Raw genomic sequence first — 23,859 nt, forward strand, 5'->3', positions numbered from 1 at the left:
CTCTCTCGTCATCTACCGATACCCTGTCATCTCTCTCATCATCTAACATTACCCTGTCATCTCTCTCATCATCTAACAATACCCTGTCATCTCTCTCATCATCTAACAATACCCTGTCATCTCTCTCATCATCTAACAATACCCTGTCATCTCTCTCATCATCTAACAATACCCTGTCATCTCTCTCATCATCTAACAATACCCTGTCATCTCTCTCATCATTTAACAATGCCATGTCATCTCTCTCATCATCTACCGATACCCTGTCAACTCTCTCATCATCTAACAATACCCTGTCATCTCTCTCATTATCTAACAATACCCTGTCATCTCTCTCATCATCTAACAATACCCTGTCATCTCTCTCATCATCTACCGATACCCTGTCATCTCTCTCATCATCTACCGATACCCTGTCATCTCTCTCATCATCTAACAATACTCTGTCATCTCTCTCATCATTTAACAATACCCTGTCATCTCTCTCATCATCTAACAATACCCTGTCATTTCTCTCATTATCTAACAATACCATGTCATCTCTCTCATCATTTACAATGCCATGTCATCTCTCTCATCATCTACCGATACCCTGTCAACTCTCTCATCATCTACCGATACCCTGTCAACTCTCTCATCATCTAACAATACCCTGTCAACTCTCTCATCATCTAACAATACCCTGTCATCTCTCTAATCATCTGCCGATACCCTGTCATCTCTCTCATCATCTACTGTAGCTGCAATATTATAGCTCAAAAGACTTTTTGACAGAAAATGGTGTCGTCATTAGAGCTACAATTGATGCCTATTACTGCTAATGGAGCAAAGTAATGATTATGCATTTTTATCGTACTTGTTTAATATCGCTTACCTACTAGGCAATAAAACTGAACCTTATAAAATATCAAATTCTCATCGAGGCATTATTTCTTTTACATAATACATATGGAGGTCTTTCTGAAGGGAATTTATACGGCAAGTCCACAAATTGTGAATTTGACGTCTTGTGAGCGGTACGGTAGATATTAAGAATGGTAGTTATGTTTGTTTTGGACAAAAATAATATGTAAATGCATGTATACGCATAAAATGATTGGAAACCTACAAAAAAGTATAGAAAACTATGCCCGAGTGATTTTCGGAGGCAGTGCTCCACTACGACACATAGGGACCAATTCGTACCCGGCCGAAAGGTATAGTAGCTATAGAGGCCGGGTATGTATATTCGTTCTACATCTAACGATACCCTGTCATCTCTCTCATCATTTACCGATACCCTGATATCTCTCTCATCATCTACCGATACCCTGTCATCTCTCTCATCATCTAACAATACCCTGTCATCTCTCTCATCATCTAACAATACCCTGTCATCTCTCTCATCATCTACCGATACCCTGTCATCTCTCTCATCATCTAACAATACCCTGTCATCTCTCTCATCATCTAACAATACCCTGTCATCTCTCTCATCATCTAACAATACCCTGTCATCTCTCTCATCATCTAACAATACCCTGTCATCTCTCTCATCATCTAACAATACCCTGACATCTCTCTCATCATTTAACAATACCCTGTCATCTCTCTCATCATCTAACAATACCCTGTCATCTCTCTCATCATCTACCGATACCCTGTCATCTCTCTCATCATCTACCGATACCCTGTCATCTCTCTCATCATCTAACAATACCCTGTCATCTCTCTCATCATCTAACAATACCCTGTCATCTCTCTCATCATCTACCGATACGCTGATATCTCTCATCATCTACCGATACCCTGACATCTCTCTCATCATCTACCGATACCCCGACATCTCTCTCATCATCTAACAATACCCTGTCATCTCTCTCATCATCTACCGATACCCTGCCATCTCTCTCATCATTTAACAATACCCTGTCATCTCTCTCATCATCTAACATTACCCTGTCATCTCTCTCATCATCTACCGATACCCTGACATCTCTCTCATCATCTACCGAAACCCTGTCATCTATCTCATCATCTAACAATACTCTGTCATCTCTCTCATCATCTACCGATACCCTGACATCTCTCTCATCATCTATCGATACCCTGTCATCTCTCTCATCATCTACCGATACCCTGTCATCTCTCTCATCATCTAACGATACCCTGCCATCTCTCTCATCATCTAACAATACTCTGTCATCTCTCTCATCATCTACCGATACCCGGTCATCTATCTCATCATCTAACAATACCCTGTCATCTCTCTCATCATTTAACAAACAATACCCTGCCATCTCTCTCATCATTTAACAATACCCTGTCATCTCTCTCATCATCTAACAATTCCCTGACATCTCTCTCATCATCTAACAATACTCTGTCATCTCTCTCATCATCTACCGATACCCGGTCATCTATCTCATCATCTAACAATACCCTGTCATCTCTCTCATCATCTAACAATACCCTGTCATCTCTCTCATCATCTTACAATTCCCTGACATCTCTCCCATCATCTAACAATACTCTGTCATCTCTCTCATCATTTAACAATACCCTGTCATATCTCTCATCATCTACCGATACCCTGTCATCTCTCTCATCATCTAACAATACTACCGATACCCTGTCATCTCTCTCATCATTTAACAATACCCTGCCATCTCTCTCATCATTTAACAATACCCTGTCATCTCTCTCATCATCTAACAATACCCTGCCATCTCTCTCATCATTTAACAATACCCTGTCATCTCTCTCATCATCTAACAATACCCTGTCATCTCTCTCATTAATTAACAATACCCTGTCATCTCTCTCATTATCTAACAATACCCTGTCATCTCTCTCATCATTTAACAATACCCTGTCATCTCTCTCATCATCTAACAATACCCTGTCATCTCTCTCATCATCTAACATTACCCTGTCATCTCTCTCATCATCTAACAATACCCTGTCATCTCTCTCATCATCTACCGATATCCTGTCATCTCTCTCATCATCTACCGATATCCTGTCATCTCTCTCATCATCTACCGATACCCTGTCATCTCTCTCATCATCTAACAATACCCTGACATCTCTCTCATTATTTAACAATACCCTGTCATCGCTCTCATTATCTAACAATACCCTGACATCTCTCTCATCATCTAACAATACCCTGTCATCTCTCTCATCATCTAACATTACCCTGTCATCTCTTAAAAACAACAGTAGTATATGGTCTAAGAGGATGTTAAAACAGCAACCAAATGCAGGATAAATTGCATAAACTGTAATAACAGTGAAGATTCATGTCGCTGTTTTGCCGTCTGGGGAAGTGGTAATTAACCAACGCGCTGTAATTGGGATTGCGGCGGGAAACATAAAACGACCCGCGTTATGAAAATTTGAATTTGATTTATGTAAATTAAATTTTAAAGAAGATGATGATAAGTATAGTATTAACGGTAAGTTAATAACTTTTGCAACTCTATAAAATGATCACTTTCAATTTTCATTCCAATTTTACAAATTAAAGCCGTTTCGGAAAAGCAGTGACCCTTTAACATAATTTTCATATTAAAGGATCTAAAACCAAAACAAGAAAACAAAATTTTATGAAAAAAACACATTTTCTTTCTTTACAACATTTAGTCGTCCAGCAAAGAATTTTTCGGGTTGAATATCAGGACTTACTTTGCTAATTTGGAATACATGTAAAAAAGTTTAAATATTGATGTTTTCGTAAATGGTTGTTGTGGCAAAAAATGAAGTGCATACGTACTGATATTCTATGATTAAAAAATATCGTGGTGAATAGCTAGATATATAGGGAAACTGAATTTGTTAAACAGGTAGGTCAAGAGCCCAAAAATAGGTCACTCCCCTTTTTAAGATATTTTGAAAATCTACCGTATGTTATGTACATGTATATGTAATCTTGAACGAGTTACTCCCCTTTAACTAAAAAACAGATAAGTCAGTAGACAGGTATTTTACATAATATGTTTCTGGATTCACCAACAGCATATTTATCCAGAGTTGTATTATATATATATGGAACATATCGCTGATCACATTATATACATAGTAAAAGAAACACGCTGTCGATCAGCACGGAATATGGTTATTTATGCATGTGGTCGGTTGTAATCAATTGAAAAAGGTCGTTAAACTGATATTGGATTGATTGATTGATTGATTGATTGATTGATTGATTGATTGATCGACTGATTGATTGATCGATTGATCGATCCAACAATGAGACGACAACACGTGTATGAAAATTCTGTAAATCCCTAAACTAACCCCAACATGGGTTACAATACATTGAACATTCTTGATCTATAAACTTTACGTACTGGGTTATTTTCTCTGTCAACAATATCAGACGTTTCTTGTCATTCCCTGAGAACATCAGATTTAATTGTCGTTCCCTTTATCAAAATTCCATGAAGTTTTGTCTAATGTTTACTGAGAGTAGCCTTTTGTTTGCGTGTCCGCTGGGGTAAAATCAGTCTATGTCCTTTCTTTGATTTTCGATACTATTTTAGTCTATATTTTCATTGTAAGATATTCAATTACAGTTAAGTAGTTAAATAGGCATGGGAACTATCTCCTTATTAGTTTACTTTATAACCCCGACCGGTGTATATAGAGAAACATGACCCTTATTTTCTCACGGGTGTACGTTGAGAACGTGACCCGTAAAATGTTTGAGCGTGCGAACTCATCTTCTCACTAGCAAATATATGTTCTTCAAGCACAAAGACGAGTCATATACCACGATAACATTACAGAAATACGTTGTAAATGACCACCTACAACCATACTACAGTACATATGCTTATAGCGTTCTCCGTGTTACCTTCAAGGGAGGAGAGAGTATTATACTTATCTAGTAGTTTCAGATACCGATTTATTTCTTTGAAATTAAGTGCACATATCATGCCCCATTTATCACACGCTGTGTTTCAAAGATACAGGTATTGAAATACTAATTTTAAGTAGATGTTTTTGGTAATACTTTGATAGGTGATTTTTTAAGAATCACTACAAAAAAGCATACATCTGCTATGCAATTACTTTCACAACAACTATTTTTTGTTGGAAATTTCACTGCATCAATAACAAAATATACCATTTAAAGTTCTATTTACAATATATTGTATGTTCCTCTTATGGTTAATAGAAATCAGCCTATCTATTGTAAGTGTATTCATATTTGTTTTCTCTACGTGTTAAAATCACATGACGATGTAGCATGTTCGATGCCCCTCATCTGGAGACACCACTCAAATTCTGACAATGTCCTACGATAAGAAGCACAATGGAGATAAATCCTAGTGATAAACCTTGATAATAACTTCAACACCGCGATTAATCTGTCAGGCATGTCATAACAAGTATATTAATGTATGTCCATATCGGTTTGCATTTACTATGAAAGGTCACCAACACTAACTTATTATAGTAATATCGTGTTCAGCGATAGATTTCAGAAAATCTTTGCCCTCATTCAACTAATGCCTGTAACTGTAGACTGTGTCAATTTAGGATCGGGTGAAAACGCGTCTCGAATCTAGAAATCACGCTAGATTTCGGGTGGACAGCGATGGCTGAGACTGAGTAGTGAAGGATGATGGGATAGGGGTGTCCAGACACCAAAACCACGTGGATTCTTCTACTTCATTGTTACACCATCCATCAATAATGATGATTATTGGTATTGCGGCGTAGCGGCGTGGGGAGGGGGTTATATAGTTTGTTTTATTTTTTTTTGTGCTGAAATAGATAAAAGTAGATAATGTGTTTACTTGTGAGTGGCGGCTTCAAGGGCTACGTCGTTTATATTTGTCTAGAAGCCCTCTAGTGTAGTGCTTTGTACTGTTGCCACAGGGATGAAATACGATTTAACGTCGATTAATCATCATTATAATGCCTCACGTTTATTACAGTGTCTGCGATAAGTTGAAACACGTCACATGACAAGGGAAATAAAACGTTGTATTTCAACACAAAAACATGACGTCATTTTTGTGCACAGACTAATGACGTAACAACCGAAATTATATTTTCACTGTTAAAGCTGTATTCCAATTGGTCAAAAGCGAGTGAAAATATCACTTTTCACCATAAATCTTATATATTTCACTGCGAAAATTGTAATAAAACGTCACAACCACCAGTAGCTGGGACAAATCGACGGTAAATTGTATTTACCAACGTCGTTTTGGTATTTCGCAATCGAATGATGGATCGAATACAGTGGGCTTGTTAACTGTAGGGCGAAGACGAGCAGGCATGGTCTGAATAAATGAGATACAAATGTATCTGGAAAGAGAAAATAGCTACTTGAATGTAGTAGAAGAATGCTTTAGTTTGAAGGGTTGACATGAGGCAAATGGTCTAACGGTAAAGGTTAAGTGAACTAAAAGTATTATAGAAATATATAGCACCATATGGACCGAAAAAGGTCCTTAATTTTCATATTAGATACTTATGATAATTATTTGAAATGTTTGCTTCGTCCTAAGTAATGGAATCGCACGTTTAAACGTATTTTATAACATCAAGCAGTCTAAAATTGATGTGAATATTTGTTAACTTCATCGGGTTATGAAAAAAAATGTTTCCAAACTGTGTGAATCCGCATGGCGGAATCTCACAAAAGCTTACTTGATAATATAAAATACGTTTTAACGTACGATTTCATTGATTTTCCAATGGGTTATTTTTTTCCAAATCAATACGCAACGTCGACGTTTCTATAGTGACGTCATGATAAAGTGAATATTTGTTAACTTCATCGGGTTATAAAAAAAATATTGTTTCCAATTTGTGTGAATCCTCATGGCGGAATCTCACAAAAGCTTACTTGATAATATAAAATACGTTTTAACGTACGATTTCATTGATTTTCCAACGGATTATTTTTTTCCAAATCAATACGCAACGTCGACGTTTCTATAGTGACGTCATGATAAAGTAAGGTTTTCGCGCCATTCTCGGATCTTTCTCTTCATAGTACATGAAAAAAACAGAATCAGCCAATCATAGAGTCGGATTAAGTATGAAAACAAATAAAGATTAATTATAAATGTATTATAACAAATAAAACACAGATGCGTTTACAGAAACCGCTGGTGTGAGACAGCGGTGGGATGTTACCATCAACATTCTACAAAACCAATCACGAAAGCGGGACATGACTAACATAGTTATTGCTAATGGCTGGTTTATATTTTGTACAGTGCATTCGTCATCTGAAGAGCATTTGGTGATAACTTGATATTCCCTTTTCTCTCTCAAAATTACATGTGTACACTGGCTTATACTTATCTCATACGATACACTAATGGCGTCTGAAGCTGTATTACATGGCTACCCATGCAATTCAACGTCGGGAAGCCACTTCGTCAATAAAATGACTGTTTGTCGGTAATACTTGCACGATATTATCAGAAATTAGGCTGACCCTAATGTAAGAGAGGCAAACATTTTGCTTTTCTTTCGAAAGTCACACAATTTGGATGCATTTCGCAGTTTCCTTTGAATTTGTTACTGCAGAATTTTCAAAATGAAGGGATATTGTAATTGTGAACTTGTAAAATGTAATAAAATGTGAGTGTACGAAGTGAAAATACGTTTCATATGTGGGTAGTCTACCTTCGGGATCACAAAATGTTTGTTTAACATAGGGTAGTATATCCCTTTCCTTCATATCCACATAGGAGAGAGCCAATACCTGTAATACAAGCTGAGTTGTTCATGCAATAGTAATGATGATCATTTCTGTTGCTTTATATCATAACTTAATTCTGTGTTCTTATAGAAATGTATTGTAACTTCAGCAGTTGCCAATGCACATTTCATTTACCTATTAAGAGTTATTTTTTATATTAAGCTTGGATTTACATGATCGGTAGGTTTCTTGCTTGGACAAACTGTTTTTGTTTTGTCATTTTAAGACAGTGACATGTGTAATATGTTGAAACAGTCACAATCGGTAACAGTTACGATGATGTAACAGTCACGATACCGCTAGAATATGATGGCTGATATATGCCATTTCGTTATTTCGCCTCCTAAAAGCGATAGTTGTCGTCTTTACGCAGGCGTAATACGGATGATTATCGTTTTTCACGCATGATTAGATTTATCTGTATTATCAAATTACGACCAATTACGTCAACAGAGTTGTCTTAGCCTAACATTGTTGACAATAGACACCAGTAGTTGTCTGACCATTTCCCTTTTCTTCCCAACACTTACCCAATTATTTATTTCAAATATATGGAGACGGATTAATGCTTTACACACTGAATCCAACCCTCCTATATTATACATATATGCGTTGAAAGTCGTCATCATCTCAAAAGTCACGTGGTTCATTTATCACCATTAAAACGAACTTAAAATGTTCAGATTATCATGTTATCCATACTTGACTGACATATGAATTGACTTAGTAAACACAAAATAAGATTAATAGAATCTTACATGGGTTAGTAAAGTGGACAGGGATATCTCAACCCGAGTGAAAGATTTTGGCATGTCAACCCAAGGCTTGCCGAGGGTTGACGGCCAAAATCTTTCACGACGGTTGAGATATCCCTGTCCACTTGACAGACCCATTTTGATTCTTTTTCTCCCATAATTATTGGAAAAATATGAAATTCCCTTTGCTTTCCAGCTTTTTCATCGCGTTATAATCACAGGAACTTCGAAATGCGTCAAAATTGTTGACGTCATCGACAATGCAAGCCGCGGCTACGCCACATGTATTGATGACTCACATTATTGTCCAGCGCGTGTGAGCTATCTAGACTGGTTCCCTTCCCTTAGTTCTCTAATCTCCGCCAGGCTGCGCTCCGCTCACTAGGGACCGGTAGCGGGTAACCATGATGATTTTTTTGATTGGTCAATCTACATATCCGGTTCGCTGGCATCACTTTTTTTTAGACGTGGGAAACCCCTTTACGCACGAAGCGACGGATCGTAACGTAAAGAATAAATAATTTATTTGAACGATATATAAACAAAAGTAAAATTAGGTTTTCAGTTTTGAAATCATTTCGTGCTAACAGAGTTTAGGGTGCTCATAGGAACGACGTTAATGACGTTATTTCTCTTAACGGAAGTAGCCGTCCCCCTTCATGATGACATATCATGCGCAGAAATGATGCGCACTCTGGAGTAGGAATTCTCACTCAAGATGGCTACTCGCTACCGGTCCTCAGTGAAGCGTACGCAAGGGAGGTAACTGAGGCGGGAACCAGTCTAGTGAGCTATCTTACACCCCCTTGTGTAAGATAGAGTTATCTTTTTCCCAGCGACCATGGGATATCCTTGTGAAGTATGGGAGAAAAATTTCCCTTTTCGAAATCGTTACGAAGGATAAGTATTAGACCGTCTAAACCAATATAAATATTTACTAAAAAAATAATAGTTACATGTAATACCTTAAATTCATTAATTCATATTCAGCTCTTCCGTTTTAAACTAATTACGTAGCTTTGCAAATTGCATTTGTATGAAGCAATTTAGAGTTATGTCCCTCTGTTGAACTCTTTATCAAGTTTGGATTCCCATGGCATAGTTCAACCATATTGACAAGAACGTTACCTCTCTCACATATTGAAATCGCCTAGTATCAGAGTAAGTTACACTAGATCTTATCCAACATGCAGATGTGTTGAGTTGGGTTCCAACATTATGTTAGATTTGAATTACATAGTCATACATGTACATAACGTTATACTCCTGTTTTATCATAGTGAATTATTTTCGCTTTCGTTTTCCATTCGTAGAATCTATGAAGAATTATGCACCAGGCATATGTCTACCTTAACGTTTGAGTTGGCCTAATTTAAATGAAAAATACTACCTGTTTGTCCAATAGCCTAAAACACGACACAGGCAAGACCTATGACTTTGTGCCTTGGTTTGAAAAGCTCGGTTGAATTCGCCCTGCCTTTCACTTTCGCTAACAATGAAGCTTTATTATGTCGTAAATTTGTAAATATGCTCAATGAAATACGTTAGACAATTTTCGAAATGCATCTTTTGGTTTTCCTCAATAATCTATTGTTTCTACTTGCTAGCATTCTATATGACTTGTTGGCAATATCAACATGCATCATTAAACAAACATCAAACCTTGCAAAACAACGTCTGTAGGTTTGGTTATAGGTTTCGTACAAGTTTGTTTTCTACAATCATGATTTTGGGGTCAAGAGTCATTCATAGACGTAAGTGTTTGGTTAGCAAATTAAATATTTATTTATTTATTTTGTAGAGCTTAAGATTACATGACGCTGAGGTCCGATTAGTTGTTGTCCTAACAATATGGCGGCTAGAAGAGGGTAGGTTTCATCGTTTGGTTTATATTTCTAGAAAGACTAATTCTTAATATTTAACAAGAAATATATTATTAATGTTATACATTTACAGCATGCGTTATACAATGTTCTCAAATATGTAATTACATGTTTGTCTATAGAGGTAGAAAAAACCAAGAAGTGTGGACATAAATAATCCGAAAGTCAAACTGATGTCAACTGATGAAAAGAAAAAAAAAATGTTTCGAAGGCTTCAACGACTTTCAGGTAAGTTTTCAATACTTTCAGTCAAAGGCTCGCTGGTCTCGGCACACAAACCAAATGAAAGAAAATCATCTTTTGAACATTTAAATAAGTAGAATGACATTGGTTCAGATAATTCTGGCCAAGATTTAAAAGCTTTTTTTTTATAAAATGGAAAATATCTGGATACCAAATGCCATCTTTCGTATGTCTCCATTAGAACAAAATACTACCCAGTTTCATATCTCACATTCTGCATGTAGTAACTTTTTTTTTTCAAACATTAGACAGACGCCTGCATCAGATGTTCATAGTTACCCGTCATATTTACATTTGTTTATTTTTGCAGATTAAACAGATGATTTCGATTCGTGAGTATCGCCGTGGGAATAATCGTCAAGCGGAATAATATATCAACCGGTTCAGAGGAAATTTTCATTTTACGCATTAAATAAAAATTCTAAAGTTAACTTTTCTAAGTCAATAGTATTGCTATAAATTATTAGTTATACACCCCGATATAGAATATACATTACATAAATGACAAGGTGTTTATTAATAGAATGTTTATAGTGTTGATGAAGTTGTATATTGCAGGAGATCGAGGCCAGCAGAAAGCAATGTTTTCACCTAGAAACCAGGTAACCTAGTCTATTTTAGTACAACCTTTAATTTTATTGTTCATTTTTAAATTACTTTGTACGATTTCAGTATCTATTTATAAATACCGGTATCGCGGCTGTCTGTATTTATGTATTACATTTATCTGCCCTTGTGGGTAGGTATTAGGTATTGATTGTGACGCCATGTGTTTGCGAGCGTTATGTCATACCTTTCAGAGAAAAAGATGTGACTTTTGCTCATAAAATAATGACGTCATGAATACATACCCACAAGGGAGGTAACTCTGTAATACACAAAAACACAATTCGTAAAGTCCTTACGAATCGGAAAGACACTTGACTTAAGTGTGTTTATAAAAAATGTCTGAATAGCACTTTCAGCGTAGACTACATAAAAATGTTGTCAGTTGTATTTCATTTTATATCGTTAAACCATTGTCACAAATTGTTTTATTGCAGAAGAAAAGTGAACAAATTGCAATGGGTAATACCTAGTACGTGTTTTTCGGTATTTGACGTCACGACATAAGGTATATTATAATATGTATTCCAATAAGAGAGAATTGATTTATCTTCTTAAACGCAGGTGAATACACTGTGATTGATTTTAAGCTATAATTATTGATTTTTGTGGTCTCCCATCGCCCACGCTTGTTTGTATATCATTAGAAAACCAAGAAGTCACCACTAACTATTTAACATGTATCTCTAATCAAAGATTATTTTTCCGATATACTGCGGTATCGGCACTGCCGTAAATCCATAGCTTAATATGAGAATATTTTTCTTTTGTAGGTACAGCAAAGGTCGTGATATTCCGAAGCCCTTCGATGTAAATGGAATGTCTAAATATTGCACATATCAAAGTGGTTAAATATCTATCTTCTTTAGTATATATTAACACATAAATACATTGCTGAGGACACACCCTTATCGGCACAAGCAAAATATTACTTTACCTGTACCTATAAGATATACCTAAGTAACTAAGACATTTACTTTTTATCAATCAGGTTTCAATTGCACATAGTTATGCCCTTGGCAAATGTTTAAATACAACTTCAGCTTTTCAATCACTTCACAACGTGTAAATACTTTAACAATAGTCACTTAACAGGGTTTTTAGTCTCCATTTATAAATCTTAAGAATCAGTTTAACCTTTGAACTCTTAGTTACAATTCTTTTTAACAATTACAAAAAAATAATGTACAATTCGCCGAACAAGCGCAGTAGTTTTATAAGTTGGTTGATCAACTTTTAAATCTAATACTCCAGCATTGGGGGCTATTGTTATTTAAAACAAACACACATTGTAGGTATTTACTCGGGATAATAACACGAAGTATTGACCGCAATAAAAGATCATTGTTATTATGGAGGTCAAGCATGTAGATCCAGTCTACTGTAGATAAAGTTGTTCTACGTGTACCACACGATTAGCCAAAGTACCGTTACAATACCATGCCAGTTTGCTCTGTTTTACTGTAATCATACATATTTTAGTGGTAATGATATTTATGCATCGCTTTTCGCGTTAGATATTTAGCGCTAAACCATAATCGCGCTATTCTTATTTTCTAAATAACATACATCTGTAAGTAAAAATACGGTAGTTCATCACTGTGCTAAATTGTTTAAAATCAAGTTTGCGCTAAATAGACGTACGTTTACAGTTCTATCATTGGTTGTGGTTGTGTAGTTTCGAAGTATACATCTCTGCGTGCCATCTTTTGAAAAATATCAAATTGCGTTCATAGTTTCCCAATTTCAAAGGGTTATGATCACTTACGATCTCTACGCCCCTCGGATATGTCAGAGCAAACCTGAAGGCAGTTCAGGAGAAAAAGACTGACCAATCACAGGTCTACAGAGGGTAGTATGTTGCTCAAATTTTGTATTATCACCGAAGTTTTAATCACGTGCAGATGATCGTTTATCTACTGTTATACGTAGAGGAATAAGTCGTGACAATATGATACTCTTATAATAAGATTCTTAGAAGTTGTCAGACACTTGACAAGTTTTACTCCTTGGGTTGAGGTTATCTTTCTCTTACCCCGGGGATAATATAAGCAGCATGTGATTGTATGACGCCGCAACAATAGTACCATGACTGTAGCATGGCGTCACGGCAAAATTGGCTGTGATGTTATCAAAGCAAGGATATTCAGTGAATTGATTGAATATTACCATCCTCGTTACCGGCGTTGTGACTCATTGCATTGTTCTCGTGGCGTAATACCACCGTTATTTCGACGTCATACATTTGTCGGGGCTATCATTGATCACATTCATTAATATTGATTTTTTTATAAGTGAATACGAGTAATTGTTAAACCTGAGAAAAGAGATATTCCCCGAGGCCGAAGGCCGAGGAAAAAATCATCTTTCAAAGGTTTAACAATTCCTCGTATTCACCTTCAAAAAGTCAATGATTGTTTTGTTATATGAAACGAAACAAGCTTTGCAACTTCAGTACATATATTTAAAAGAGTTTTGAAGAACAGCGGAATGATTTTGAAATTGTAAAAATAAAATCAAGAAAATATTCATCCACGTATTCCTCAGTAGGTATTTGTAGTATTTCAGTTATACCTCTTCACAATATAATCATACAGCATGTGTAAAATATCTGTTACCATACTGTTGTCTGCCGTGTCTGATTTGGCTTTTGCCCGATGATCGGCAATGCTCTATTTTGATTGGTCAAGAATGTGGAAGAGAAAGTAAATGCCCTGTGTCTATTTATAGCCAGGTTACCAGATTTGCAATGTCATCCTCTGAACAGGTGTTTATCGGTCTCAAGTTGACATTGCATTTTGTCAAGACCTGTCCAAGCGATCTAGACCAATCAGAAAACGGCCAAACACACATTCATATAACAATAACGCATCTTTTGTTTGATTGATTCTCCAGGAGAAGCACCACTCGCTCACTGTCATTTGTGCACATTTAGATTTTGTTTTGCAATTTAATTTAATTATCTAAGTTATTGTTTAGTGATACGCAATAAAGTACATGATATTAAGATACTTTGGTGGAGTTGCATTTTTTCAGTCATTTATGTCTACAGTCTAATAAGTAGTGCTGTGTGGCAGGGATTTTTACCTTAATTTATTACAAAACATATGCCTTAGGAAATGTCATGCATAGTTGCACTTTGACCCACAACCTATTACTAGTAACAGGTAATTTCTAGTAGCTCCAGAATTAATAATAGTATATACTATAGATATTGTGGTTACCAAGGAAACACTAATTGGAGCCGTAGTTTGAGAACAGTGTATAGTTTGATACCAGATGAGCATGATACAATGTAACATGAAATTGGGAGAGTAAACAGTAAACAAAGGTTAAAACGAACCCCCATAGTCCAACATTATAACTTTTATATAAATTATTAATAGAAGCATATTTAGTTATACACATATATAAGAAACATCGTATAGGAACCTTAACGAAAAATGAAAATTACTACATTATAACAATGAACTCTAGGGTATACAAAGAAAACACTCGTAAGTCGAAGTATGTTTACAAATTACTGTTGTCAGTCATAAGGATGCCTGAGCGAACATTTTCAAAAAAAAACATCAATTTAAATGTACCTGTGCTATTAAGAAAACCTGCGATGTATCACTGAGGTTAAGTGGTGTTATACACGGGTAATTTGGTAATCTAAACTGTACGTATTCATAGACATAAAAGGGCAGCTGAAGCGTAGTATTTTAGCTCGCCTTTGAAAATGAAGAAAGCCGTGAGCCGATATACGTGTTATCAAGTCAGCAATCTTGGATGGTTTAATTAAACAGTCGTCTCGGCAATAGCATATCATAACACGGAATTTGACAAAAATATGAAGCACACACTACCACTGTAGGTCTAATACATTTAAGAGATTAATTAAACAGATTAAGATTATACAAATAAATGGAAGCAGACAGATAAGGAGGTGATTTGTCGGTATAGCGGTTATAGTACTTGTCGTGATAATCTTTCGGGTTTTGCCCGTCTTATTGATTGACATCATTTGGGAACCTTCGGCACTTTCCGTAAACGAGAAAATACTAATTTTGTCGCTTACGGAAAGTGTCTAAGGGCCCCGATTGCGACTGTCATGTAGCTTATAGTCTTCTCTCCGCCAGGCTTCGCTCCGCTCACTCAGTGAAGCGAGCACGAGGGAGGTAACTAAGGTTGGAACCAGTCTCTCATGTAGTGACACTAAAGGGAAGTAACTCTGTTAAATAAAAACAAATTCAATTTCAGCATAAGGTCTTGTTTTTATCACATCTTTGCTAAAATTATATATTGGATAAGTGGCACAAGAGCAGTACCTATCAAGGGGGACATTAGTACGTATGGATAAGGCGTGGGTCAAAATGACATCAACAATATTGGCCATGTGAGGACGAGAGTCGAAGAGACAGCGACATTCAGGATTATTATAGAACGTATGTCCAAGTAACACTATACAGGGTTATATTAGGACAGGTGCCCAGGCAACAAGAGAATATGTTATAGACGACAGGTCAAATAAGAAATGTTGTTGCCTCATGAAAGATTAATATACAGAGTAACAGGAGGAGAATGTGAAACACAAACGTCGATAGTCATATGGGGTTGGGTGTAGAATAAAAAACGTCACAAGATAACGGATATCGAGGTGGAACCAACAGTCATAATTACATGAGGGCGATTGCCAAGAAGACACCTATATTCAGAGTTGTCAAGGAAACACTTTCAATCAGAGTTGTCAAGGAGACACCTTCATTCAGAGTTGTCAAGGAGACACCTTCAGTTATACATTAAATGAGGGCAGTTGTAACGGAGACACCTTCATACAGAGTTGTCAAGGATACACTTCCAGTTATACATTACATGAGGGCAATTGTAACGGAGAAACCTTCATTTAGAGTTGTCAAGGAGACAACTTCAATCTGCGTTGTCAAGAAGACACCTTCATACAGAGTTGTCAAGAAGACACCTTCATACAGAGTTGTCAAGGAGACACCTTCAGTAATACATTATATGACGGCAGTTGTCAAGAAGACACCTTCATACAGAGTTGTCAAGGAGACACCTTCAGTTATACATTATATGAGGGCAGTTGTAACGGTGACACCTTCATGCAGAGTTGTCAAGTAGACACCTTCAGTCATACATTATATGAGGGCAGTTGTCAAGAAGACACCTTCATACAGAGTTGTCAAGGAGACACCTTCAGTTATACATTATATGAGGGCAGCTGTAACGGGGACACATTCATACAGAGATGTCAAGGAGACACCTTCAATCGGAGTTGTCAAGAAGAAACCTTCATACAGAGTTGTCAAGGAGACACCTTCAGTAATACATTATATGAGGGCAATTGTCACGGAGACACCTTCAATCAGAATTGTAAAGAAGAAAACTTCAATCAGAATTGCCATTAAGACACCTTCAGTCAGAGTTGTCAATGAGACACCTTCAGTCAGAGATTGTCAAGGAGACACCTTCAGTCAGAGATTGTCAAGGAGACACCTTCGGTCAGAACAATATGAGGACGAGGAGACAGTTTTAGTCAGTAATACGAGGACGATTGTCAAGGAAACACTTTTCAAGTAATTTGAAGTTATCCATAATGCGGGTAATTAAAACCTATGTAATCCGCGAACCTGGCTATACTATAATGTAGTACTGCATTTAATCTGGCGGTGATAGTAGCCCAGATAAAAAGATCTTCGGTATCTTTGATATTGTACTATATACATGTATATATAATATTATTTTAAAGGAAACATATATTGTTTGAAACACAGTTGAATCATATTGATCAAAGCGTGACCATTGAATTGTTTTTATTCTTCTTAACATTTCCAACTTTACTGACCATAAGGAATGAGTGTGACCACCCAAAAGTAGCAGCGGCGGCTTGACTACTTCTAAACCATGAACTTTGTGGACATAAAGGACCGCATCCAGCTCATAGCAAGGAGCTTATGGCCCTCAACATTCCAAATGATCAGGTCACGAGGCTACTAGGTTGCAGCATCTGAACGTGTTTATAACCTCCTTCGACACGTACAGTCGGGTAATGCTACCATCAGGAGACAACCTAGCGAAGTTTTATAAGAAATCACAGAAAAGAAATAAATCGTCTGATAAAAGGTCACATTTTAACCCGTATTATTCACATATTACTGTATACATCCCCCAGAATAAAGTTCATGTGTTTTTATTTAAAGGACAATTTCTCATATGAAATCAGTGATTAACCATTCGAAATTTGATATCGACTGAGACGCTGGTACTATTTTGATTTAACACCGACACCGTATAAGTAGCTGTACACCTTAAACCTGTTCTCAAGTCCCTCTGACGTAGGTTCAGGAGAGTTTTGATATCAATCAGTCCATTCATTTAAACCATATGTGAGTCAATTTGTAACATATTAAACGCATACAAGTACATCACACACAGTGTATAAGTGGAATATGTTGTTTGACTGGTTGGTTTATTTGATTTTACGGACGGTCACTTTATATGCGGTGTGTATGTTTTGCGTATGTGAAGTGTGTACATGTATTTGATAGGAATGGGATATATTTCTGTTCGAGGAATGTAAGGTATTCGACAAATAGCAGTTCGAGCTATCAGAGGTTTACTTACATAAATAATACATGTATAAGGGTACGGTCGGGACCACCCTATCAGTACGACGAATGGGGTATTCGAGTAATGGGAGTTTGAGTTAGATGGGTTATACTGTATTAGCGTTGCGCGTGTGAAATGTGTATATGTGTTGCGCGTATGAAGTGTGTTTATGTGTTGCGCGTATGAAGTGTGTATATGTGTTGCGCGTATGAAGTGTGTATATGTGTTGCGTGTGTGAAGTGTGTATATGTGTTGCGTGTGTGAAGTGTGTATATGTGTTGCGTGTGTGAAGTGTATATATGTGTTGCGTGTGTGAAGTGTATATATGTGTTGCGTGTGTGAAGTGTGTATATGTGTTGCGTGTGTGAAGTGTGTATATGTGTTGCGCGTATGAAGTGTGTATATGTGTTGCGTGTGTGAAGTGTGTATATGTGTTGCGTGTGTGAAGTGTGTATATGTGTTGCGTGTGTGAAGTGTGTATATGTGTTGCGTGTGTGAAGTGTATATATGTGTTGCGTGTGTGAAGTGTGTATATGTGTTGCGTGTGTGAAGTGTGTATATGTGTTGCATGTGTGAAGTGTGTATATGTGTTGCGTGTGTGAAGTGTATATATGTGTTGCGCGTGTGAAGTGTGTATATGTGTTGCGTGTGTGAAGTGTGTATATGTGTTGCGTGTGTGAAGTGTATATATGTGTTGCGCGTGTGAAGTGTGTATATGTGTTGCGTGTCTGAAGTGTGTATATGTGTTGCATGTGTGAAGTGTGTACATGTGTTGTGTTTGTGAAGTGTGTATATGTGTTGCGTGTGTACATGTGTGGCATGTGTACATGTGTACATATGTTGCGTGTGTACATGTGTTACGTGTGTACATGTGTTACGTGTGTACATGTGTTACGTGTGTACATGTGTTGCATGTGTACATGTGTTACGTGTGTACATGTGTTACGTGTGTACATGTGTTACGTGTGTACATGTGTTGCGTGTGTACATGTGTTACGTGTGTACATGTGTTACGTGTGTACATGTGTTGCGTGTGTACATGTGTTGCGTGTGTACATGTGTTGCATGTGTACATGTGTTACGTGTGTACATATGTTGCGTGTGTACATGTGTTACGTGTGTACATGTGTTGCATGTGTACATGTGTTACGTGTGTACATGTGTTACGTGTGTACATGTGTTACGTGTGTACATGTGTTACGTGTGTATATGTGTTGCGTGTGTACATATGTTGCGTGTGTACATGTGTTACGTGTGTACATGTGTTACGTGTGTTTATGTGTTGCGTGTGTACATGTGTTACGTGTGTACATGTGTTACGTGTGTACATGTGTTACGTGTGTATATGTGTTGCGTGTGTACATGTGTTGCGTGTGTACATGTGTTGCATGTGTACATGTGTTACGTGTGTACATATGTTGCGTGTGTACATGTGTTACGTGTGTACATGTGTTGCATGTGTACATGTGTTACGTGTGTACATGTGTTACGTGTGTACATGTGTTACGTGTGTACATGTGTTACGTGTGTATATGTGTTGCGTGTGTACATGTGTTGCGTGTGTACATGTGTTACGTGTGTACATGTGTTACGTGTGTTTATGTGTTGCGTGTGTACATGTGTTACGTGTGTACATGTGTTACGTGTGTACATGTGTGAAGTGTGTACATATGTTGCGTGTGTACATGTGTTACGTGTGTACATGTGTTACGTGTGTACATGTGTTACGTGTGTACATGTGTGAAGCGTGTACATGTGTTGCATGTGTACATGTGTTACGTGTGTACATATGTTGCGTGTGTACATGTGTTACGTGTGTACATATGTTGCGTGTGTACATGTGATGTGTGTGTACATGTGATGCGTGTGTACATATGTTGCGTGTGTACATGTGTTGCGTGTGTACATGTGTTGTGTGTATGCGTGTTTACGGACCCTGCAGCATGCTATTCGTGTATTGTTATCATTATCATTATTAGACATAGGTTACGTTAGACATTCGATCTATGAACTCAGGTCTCCTTCCTAACTTAACCAGTTCGGCAGCTACAGTCATATCTAATCTTTTTCTGATTTATTGTTTTCTTTATAGATATATATACAGTATCTACACATTAAAATTCACAAATAATGCAATGTTATGGTAAAAACTCTGAAATTAAAATTCAAAAACTCATGCTGAAATAGAATTACATGCATAAGCAAAATCAGGCTCGTTCCAATAGTGGTAATGAAACAATGAAGTACATGTAAAAGAAACACTGTCATATTGGCTTTCTCATTCAATGTTTTCTATATAGAGAGCATATATATATGTACATACACATTGAAAGGAAAAATATATGTATCAATATGCATTGAATAAAACTCTGAAATAAGATTCTTAACTAGCCAACAACTCATGCTGAAATAGAAAAAACGTATAAGGTGTCTAAAATATCTGCTGAAAAATAAATTCTCTAGTGGAAAAAAAATCGATTACGTTCTCGGCAGTTAACCGAAGGTTGCCGAATGGGATCGATTGAGCACTGTCGGCACTTTTCGTAAAGGAGGAATTATGTTTTACGGAAAGTGTCGACGATTTGCGATAGAGAAACTGTCAGTAATAGTCCAATGCAAGTAACAAAGAGTCAATACAAATGTAATAAGTAAGTAATGACAATATATCATGAATTCATGCATTAATAAACAGCTATGTAATATTTTCATTCTGTTCAGTCACAGGCGCTCGCATCATAGATTACTTAGTATATATCGACACAAATAAACCTACAATAAAACAAATCTGAAAATGAAAGTTGCGGAAACATTTCTAGCTAAGATATTTGCTAAGCATGTGGCGTGGTTTTAAGCTGGCTTCGTGCCAACATGAGAGTTATATGTATGCTTTCCAGTACCGTGGTGGTATGGCTAGGGCAGACATATTCACTGAATTAAATAATTCATGAGCACTGCTGCACAGGATCTTGACACAAATCTCAATCATGTTTTCACATACTTCACATGTTTATATGAACAATAAATCCGGAGATTGTTCCAAGTCCCTGTGCTTCTCTGTCTCATGAATAAAATGTCGACTTATGAGACCCAAAGTTCGTTACAAGGGCTTGACACGAATATACTCAGTCAATTTTGTACCTACGATGATACAGTTAGGTTTACTGATGGAGATTCCCGACTGTTGTTTACGTGTAATTTGCAGCCTCTACCAAAGACAATGTATTCTTAATAGTGAGTTTATATTCACAGGAGCTTGGCGCGATTTACCACCGTCTTTAATTGATTCCAGGGGATAGTCAGTAAACTCCTTGCTGTTTGAAATACATCAGTTTAAAGTTAAAAATTAAAAATTGAAATTACTGTTCTGAAAAAAAGCGTTACTAAATGTTCCTTCTTTGTAAATTATAGAGTTATCTCCCCTTCGGTTAGGTATCGATTGTGACGTCATTACTTTAAGGACAAACCTGACGTCGTTTTCATAGAGAAAATATGACGTTACACTCACATAAATGACATAACAATTAATACCTACCCGCAAGGGCGTATAACTCTGTAATATAAATACAGTACTCAGTGCTAGACTTTATGTGATTCTTTATTTTCAAACGAGGTATGTTTTCTCATTCACAATATGTCAACAGTGTTTCATTTAGATTCTTAACGTGTATATCCCGAAACCTCCAATACACACCGATACTGTATAGAGACAGTTTAGTACTCGTGTATAGACATAATTGTATTCGTAAGATAACAATCGGTCCACATATTTATACATTTTCATATGGAAGATGCATTGGTTTTTTTTTAAATTTATCTTTAATATCCTCTCTCTTTCATCATTTCATTTTCGCTTGTTTTATTTCAAAATGGAGTCTTGTGCGAGGATAAATCAAGTTATGTATAAATATATTTTAGCATTTTGTAAAAGTAATATCTGAATTTGGGAATGGTTACGGTAATAAGTGATTTTGCGGTGGATGATGGAGCACGTGCGATGATTTCACGTGCAAAACAAACACATAAGCGTGACTTTGATTTAGTTTTGTCCCAATACCACGCCTATAGTTAAGGAAATCGATTGTCGAGAAGTAGGACTGTGACTGTATGAAAAACTACGTAAAAAGACGACAATATCCGATTGTTCCCGAAGGAAAATCATTACATGTTATGACGTGCTGTTGTGTCTCAGGCATCACTCCACAAAATACAAGGTACAAGGTCGGAGTAATGATGACGTCTGTATGTTAATATTTCATCTTGCACCTAACCGAATCTGGTAATACACGGGAAAATAGTCCATCATATATTAAAATAATTTCTCGTCAAATAAAATTTTAAAATTAAAATAGTTGATATATTTTTCATTGATACTATTGTCTATGTGAAGAGGCTGCAAATACACAGATCGGACACATTTCTAGCATATAAAAGGGGCGTTCATATCGATAAAATATGTGGTTCAAGATGGCTGCATATATTCTGCATTCACAACCCGGGGAATGATTTCATATTTATAAATAGCAACATCGATATTTGTGGGGTTTTCCTGTATACTTATCAGTGTTAACATGTAAAATGATAAATCAAATTTTACTTACCATACATGTCGGCATGTTTGACAGGTAATAATCCAAATAGCTAATGAATTCTGAGGCGATTTTTGCACTACTAACCCCACAAGGCAGGTGTGCACTGACTAGACCTAAATAACGCTTCGACACACTACAGCACAAAATATCGACGAATCGATCACTGAATGACTTCAAAATAAAGGAAAATCACGTTTCCCTTAGCAACCATTATTTTAAAACGAATCTAGTGAAAATTCACAAAAAGGAAGCAGTTAGTAAACCACAATGGCGGCAAAGTTACGTAGCCACCTAAGCTTGTGAAGCTAGCTACAGGGGCGTCTGGTGGGTAAAGGCAAGTCGAGACATGTGGAAAGGCAGCAGTTTCTTCTTGTGTATCTCCTACCTACACATGTAAGTGTAATTTAAAGGACGAACGTTTTAAAAGGACATAATTATGTTTTACTTGTTGAAAATAAAAGAACTATACATAACATATCCTAACAATTTAAACACGTATAAGTACAGTCCATTCAGATAAATCATATCTATAGGTAATTGACTGGACTGATCAAACAAAAATCTTTAAATGTATATAATTGATCGGCAGTATATATTTGGTACGAAACGTAATACGTGTCAGCTATTTAACATTGTATAATATACTTTTAATTTTCTGATTTTATGATTATTTATTATTTTTAAAAAATTAAATTGTGAAGACGATTTCCCCATTTTCACCTCCATAAGATAGGTAATGTTATACTTTCCTATGCTAAATACTTCCCTGCTGGATTGTACACAAATTTCGTCACAAATATTTTTTCCGCATCATACACATTAGGGCATATAATATAAATGCACATATAAAACTGACATCCCCACTCTCATCCAGTGGTTTATTTGTACTGCAAAATGATTCCCCAGACAGAAAGAGTCAATATCTATTCCAGGAATGACCGTCGGTCACTCGACATTGAACCCTGTAAACATTATCGATTTTTCATCTTGCTTCGGATACCATAAACATTGTACATTTATGGAGCTGTCAAATATTGTCAGATATTTATATACGAGTTATTCCCCTTGCATAGTTTCAATTTCCTTATCGTTTTTAAGTACCCACCAAACGAAGCCATTGGACTACTTAACATCAAATTGAAACTGCCCACAATGTATATACCCATAATGACCTATAAATAAATAGCACAGTTAGATAATCAGGCACCACTATCGGAAGCTGTGAGTAGCATTTGTAAGTAACAGTGGGGCCCATTGGGGGTAATTGGAAATACTCGTACATATGTAACTATGTATATCTTACTGTATTAAATGAAAATGTGTAGTGTGTCCCGTTTATGACCCCGCGTATAAGGTTCGTATCATCAATAAGTCCCTTCATTTTAGGGTTATTTCAACATATTGCTATCATAAATATTTGATTCTATTATCATTTAAAACGCAAATTTTACACT

The 23,859-nt window shown here is 36.5% G+C and overlaps 1 protein-coding gene and 1 long non-coding RNA gene across 2 annotated transcripts in view; one reads left to right on the forward strand and one right to left on the reverse strand.

Annotated features, from left to right (window-relative positions):
• LOC138308295 (uncharacterized) overlaps nucleotides 1-22,714 on the reverse strand; it is a 78,611-nt gene extending 55,897 nt beyond the window's left edge. The window contains exon 1 of the mRNA XM_069249287.1: nucleotides 22,415-22,714. Within this exon, the coding sequence (XP_069105388.1) occupies nucleotides 22,415-22,429 (15 nt within the window). The 5' untranslated portion in view covers nucleotides 22,430-22,714. The remainder of the gene's footprint in view (nucleotides 1-22,414) is intronic.
• Nucleotides 9,537-14,195, forward strand: LOC138307972 (uncharacterized). The gene is made up of 6 exons (XR_011206073.1): nucleotides 9,537-9,633; nucleotides 10,274-10,340; nucleotides 10,478-10,583; nucleotides 10,909-11,200; nucleotides 11,642-11,712; nucleotides 11,978-14,195. It is a non-coding gene; the product is annotated as an uncharacterized lncRNA (long non-coding RNA).
• Nucleotides 22,715-23,859: the final 1,145 nt, after the last annotated feature.

This window comes from Argopecten irradians, chromosome 14, assembly GCF_041381155.1.
Source record: "Argopecten irradians isolate NY chromosome 14, Ai_NY, whole genome shotgun sequence".
NCBI classification, from domain to species: domain Eukaryota; kingdom Metazoa; phylum Mollusca; class Bivalvia; order Pectinida; family Pectinidae; genus Argopecten; species Argopecten irradians.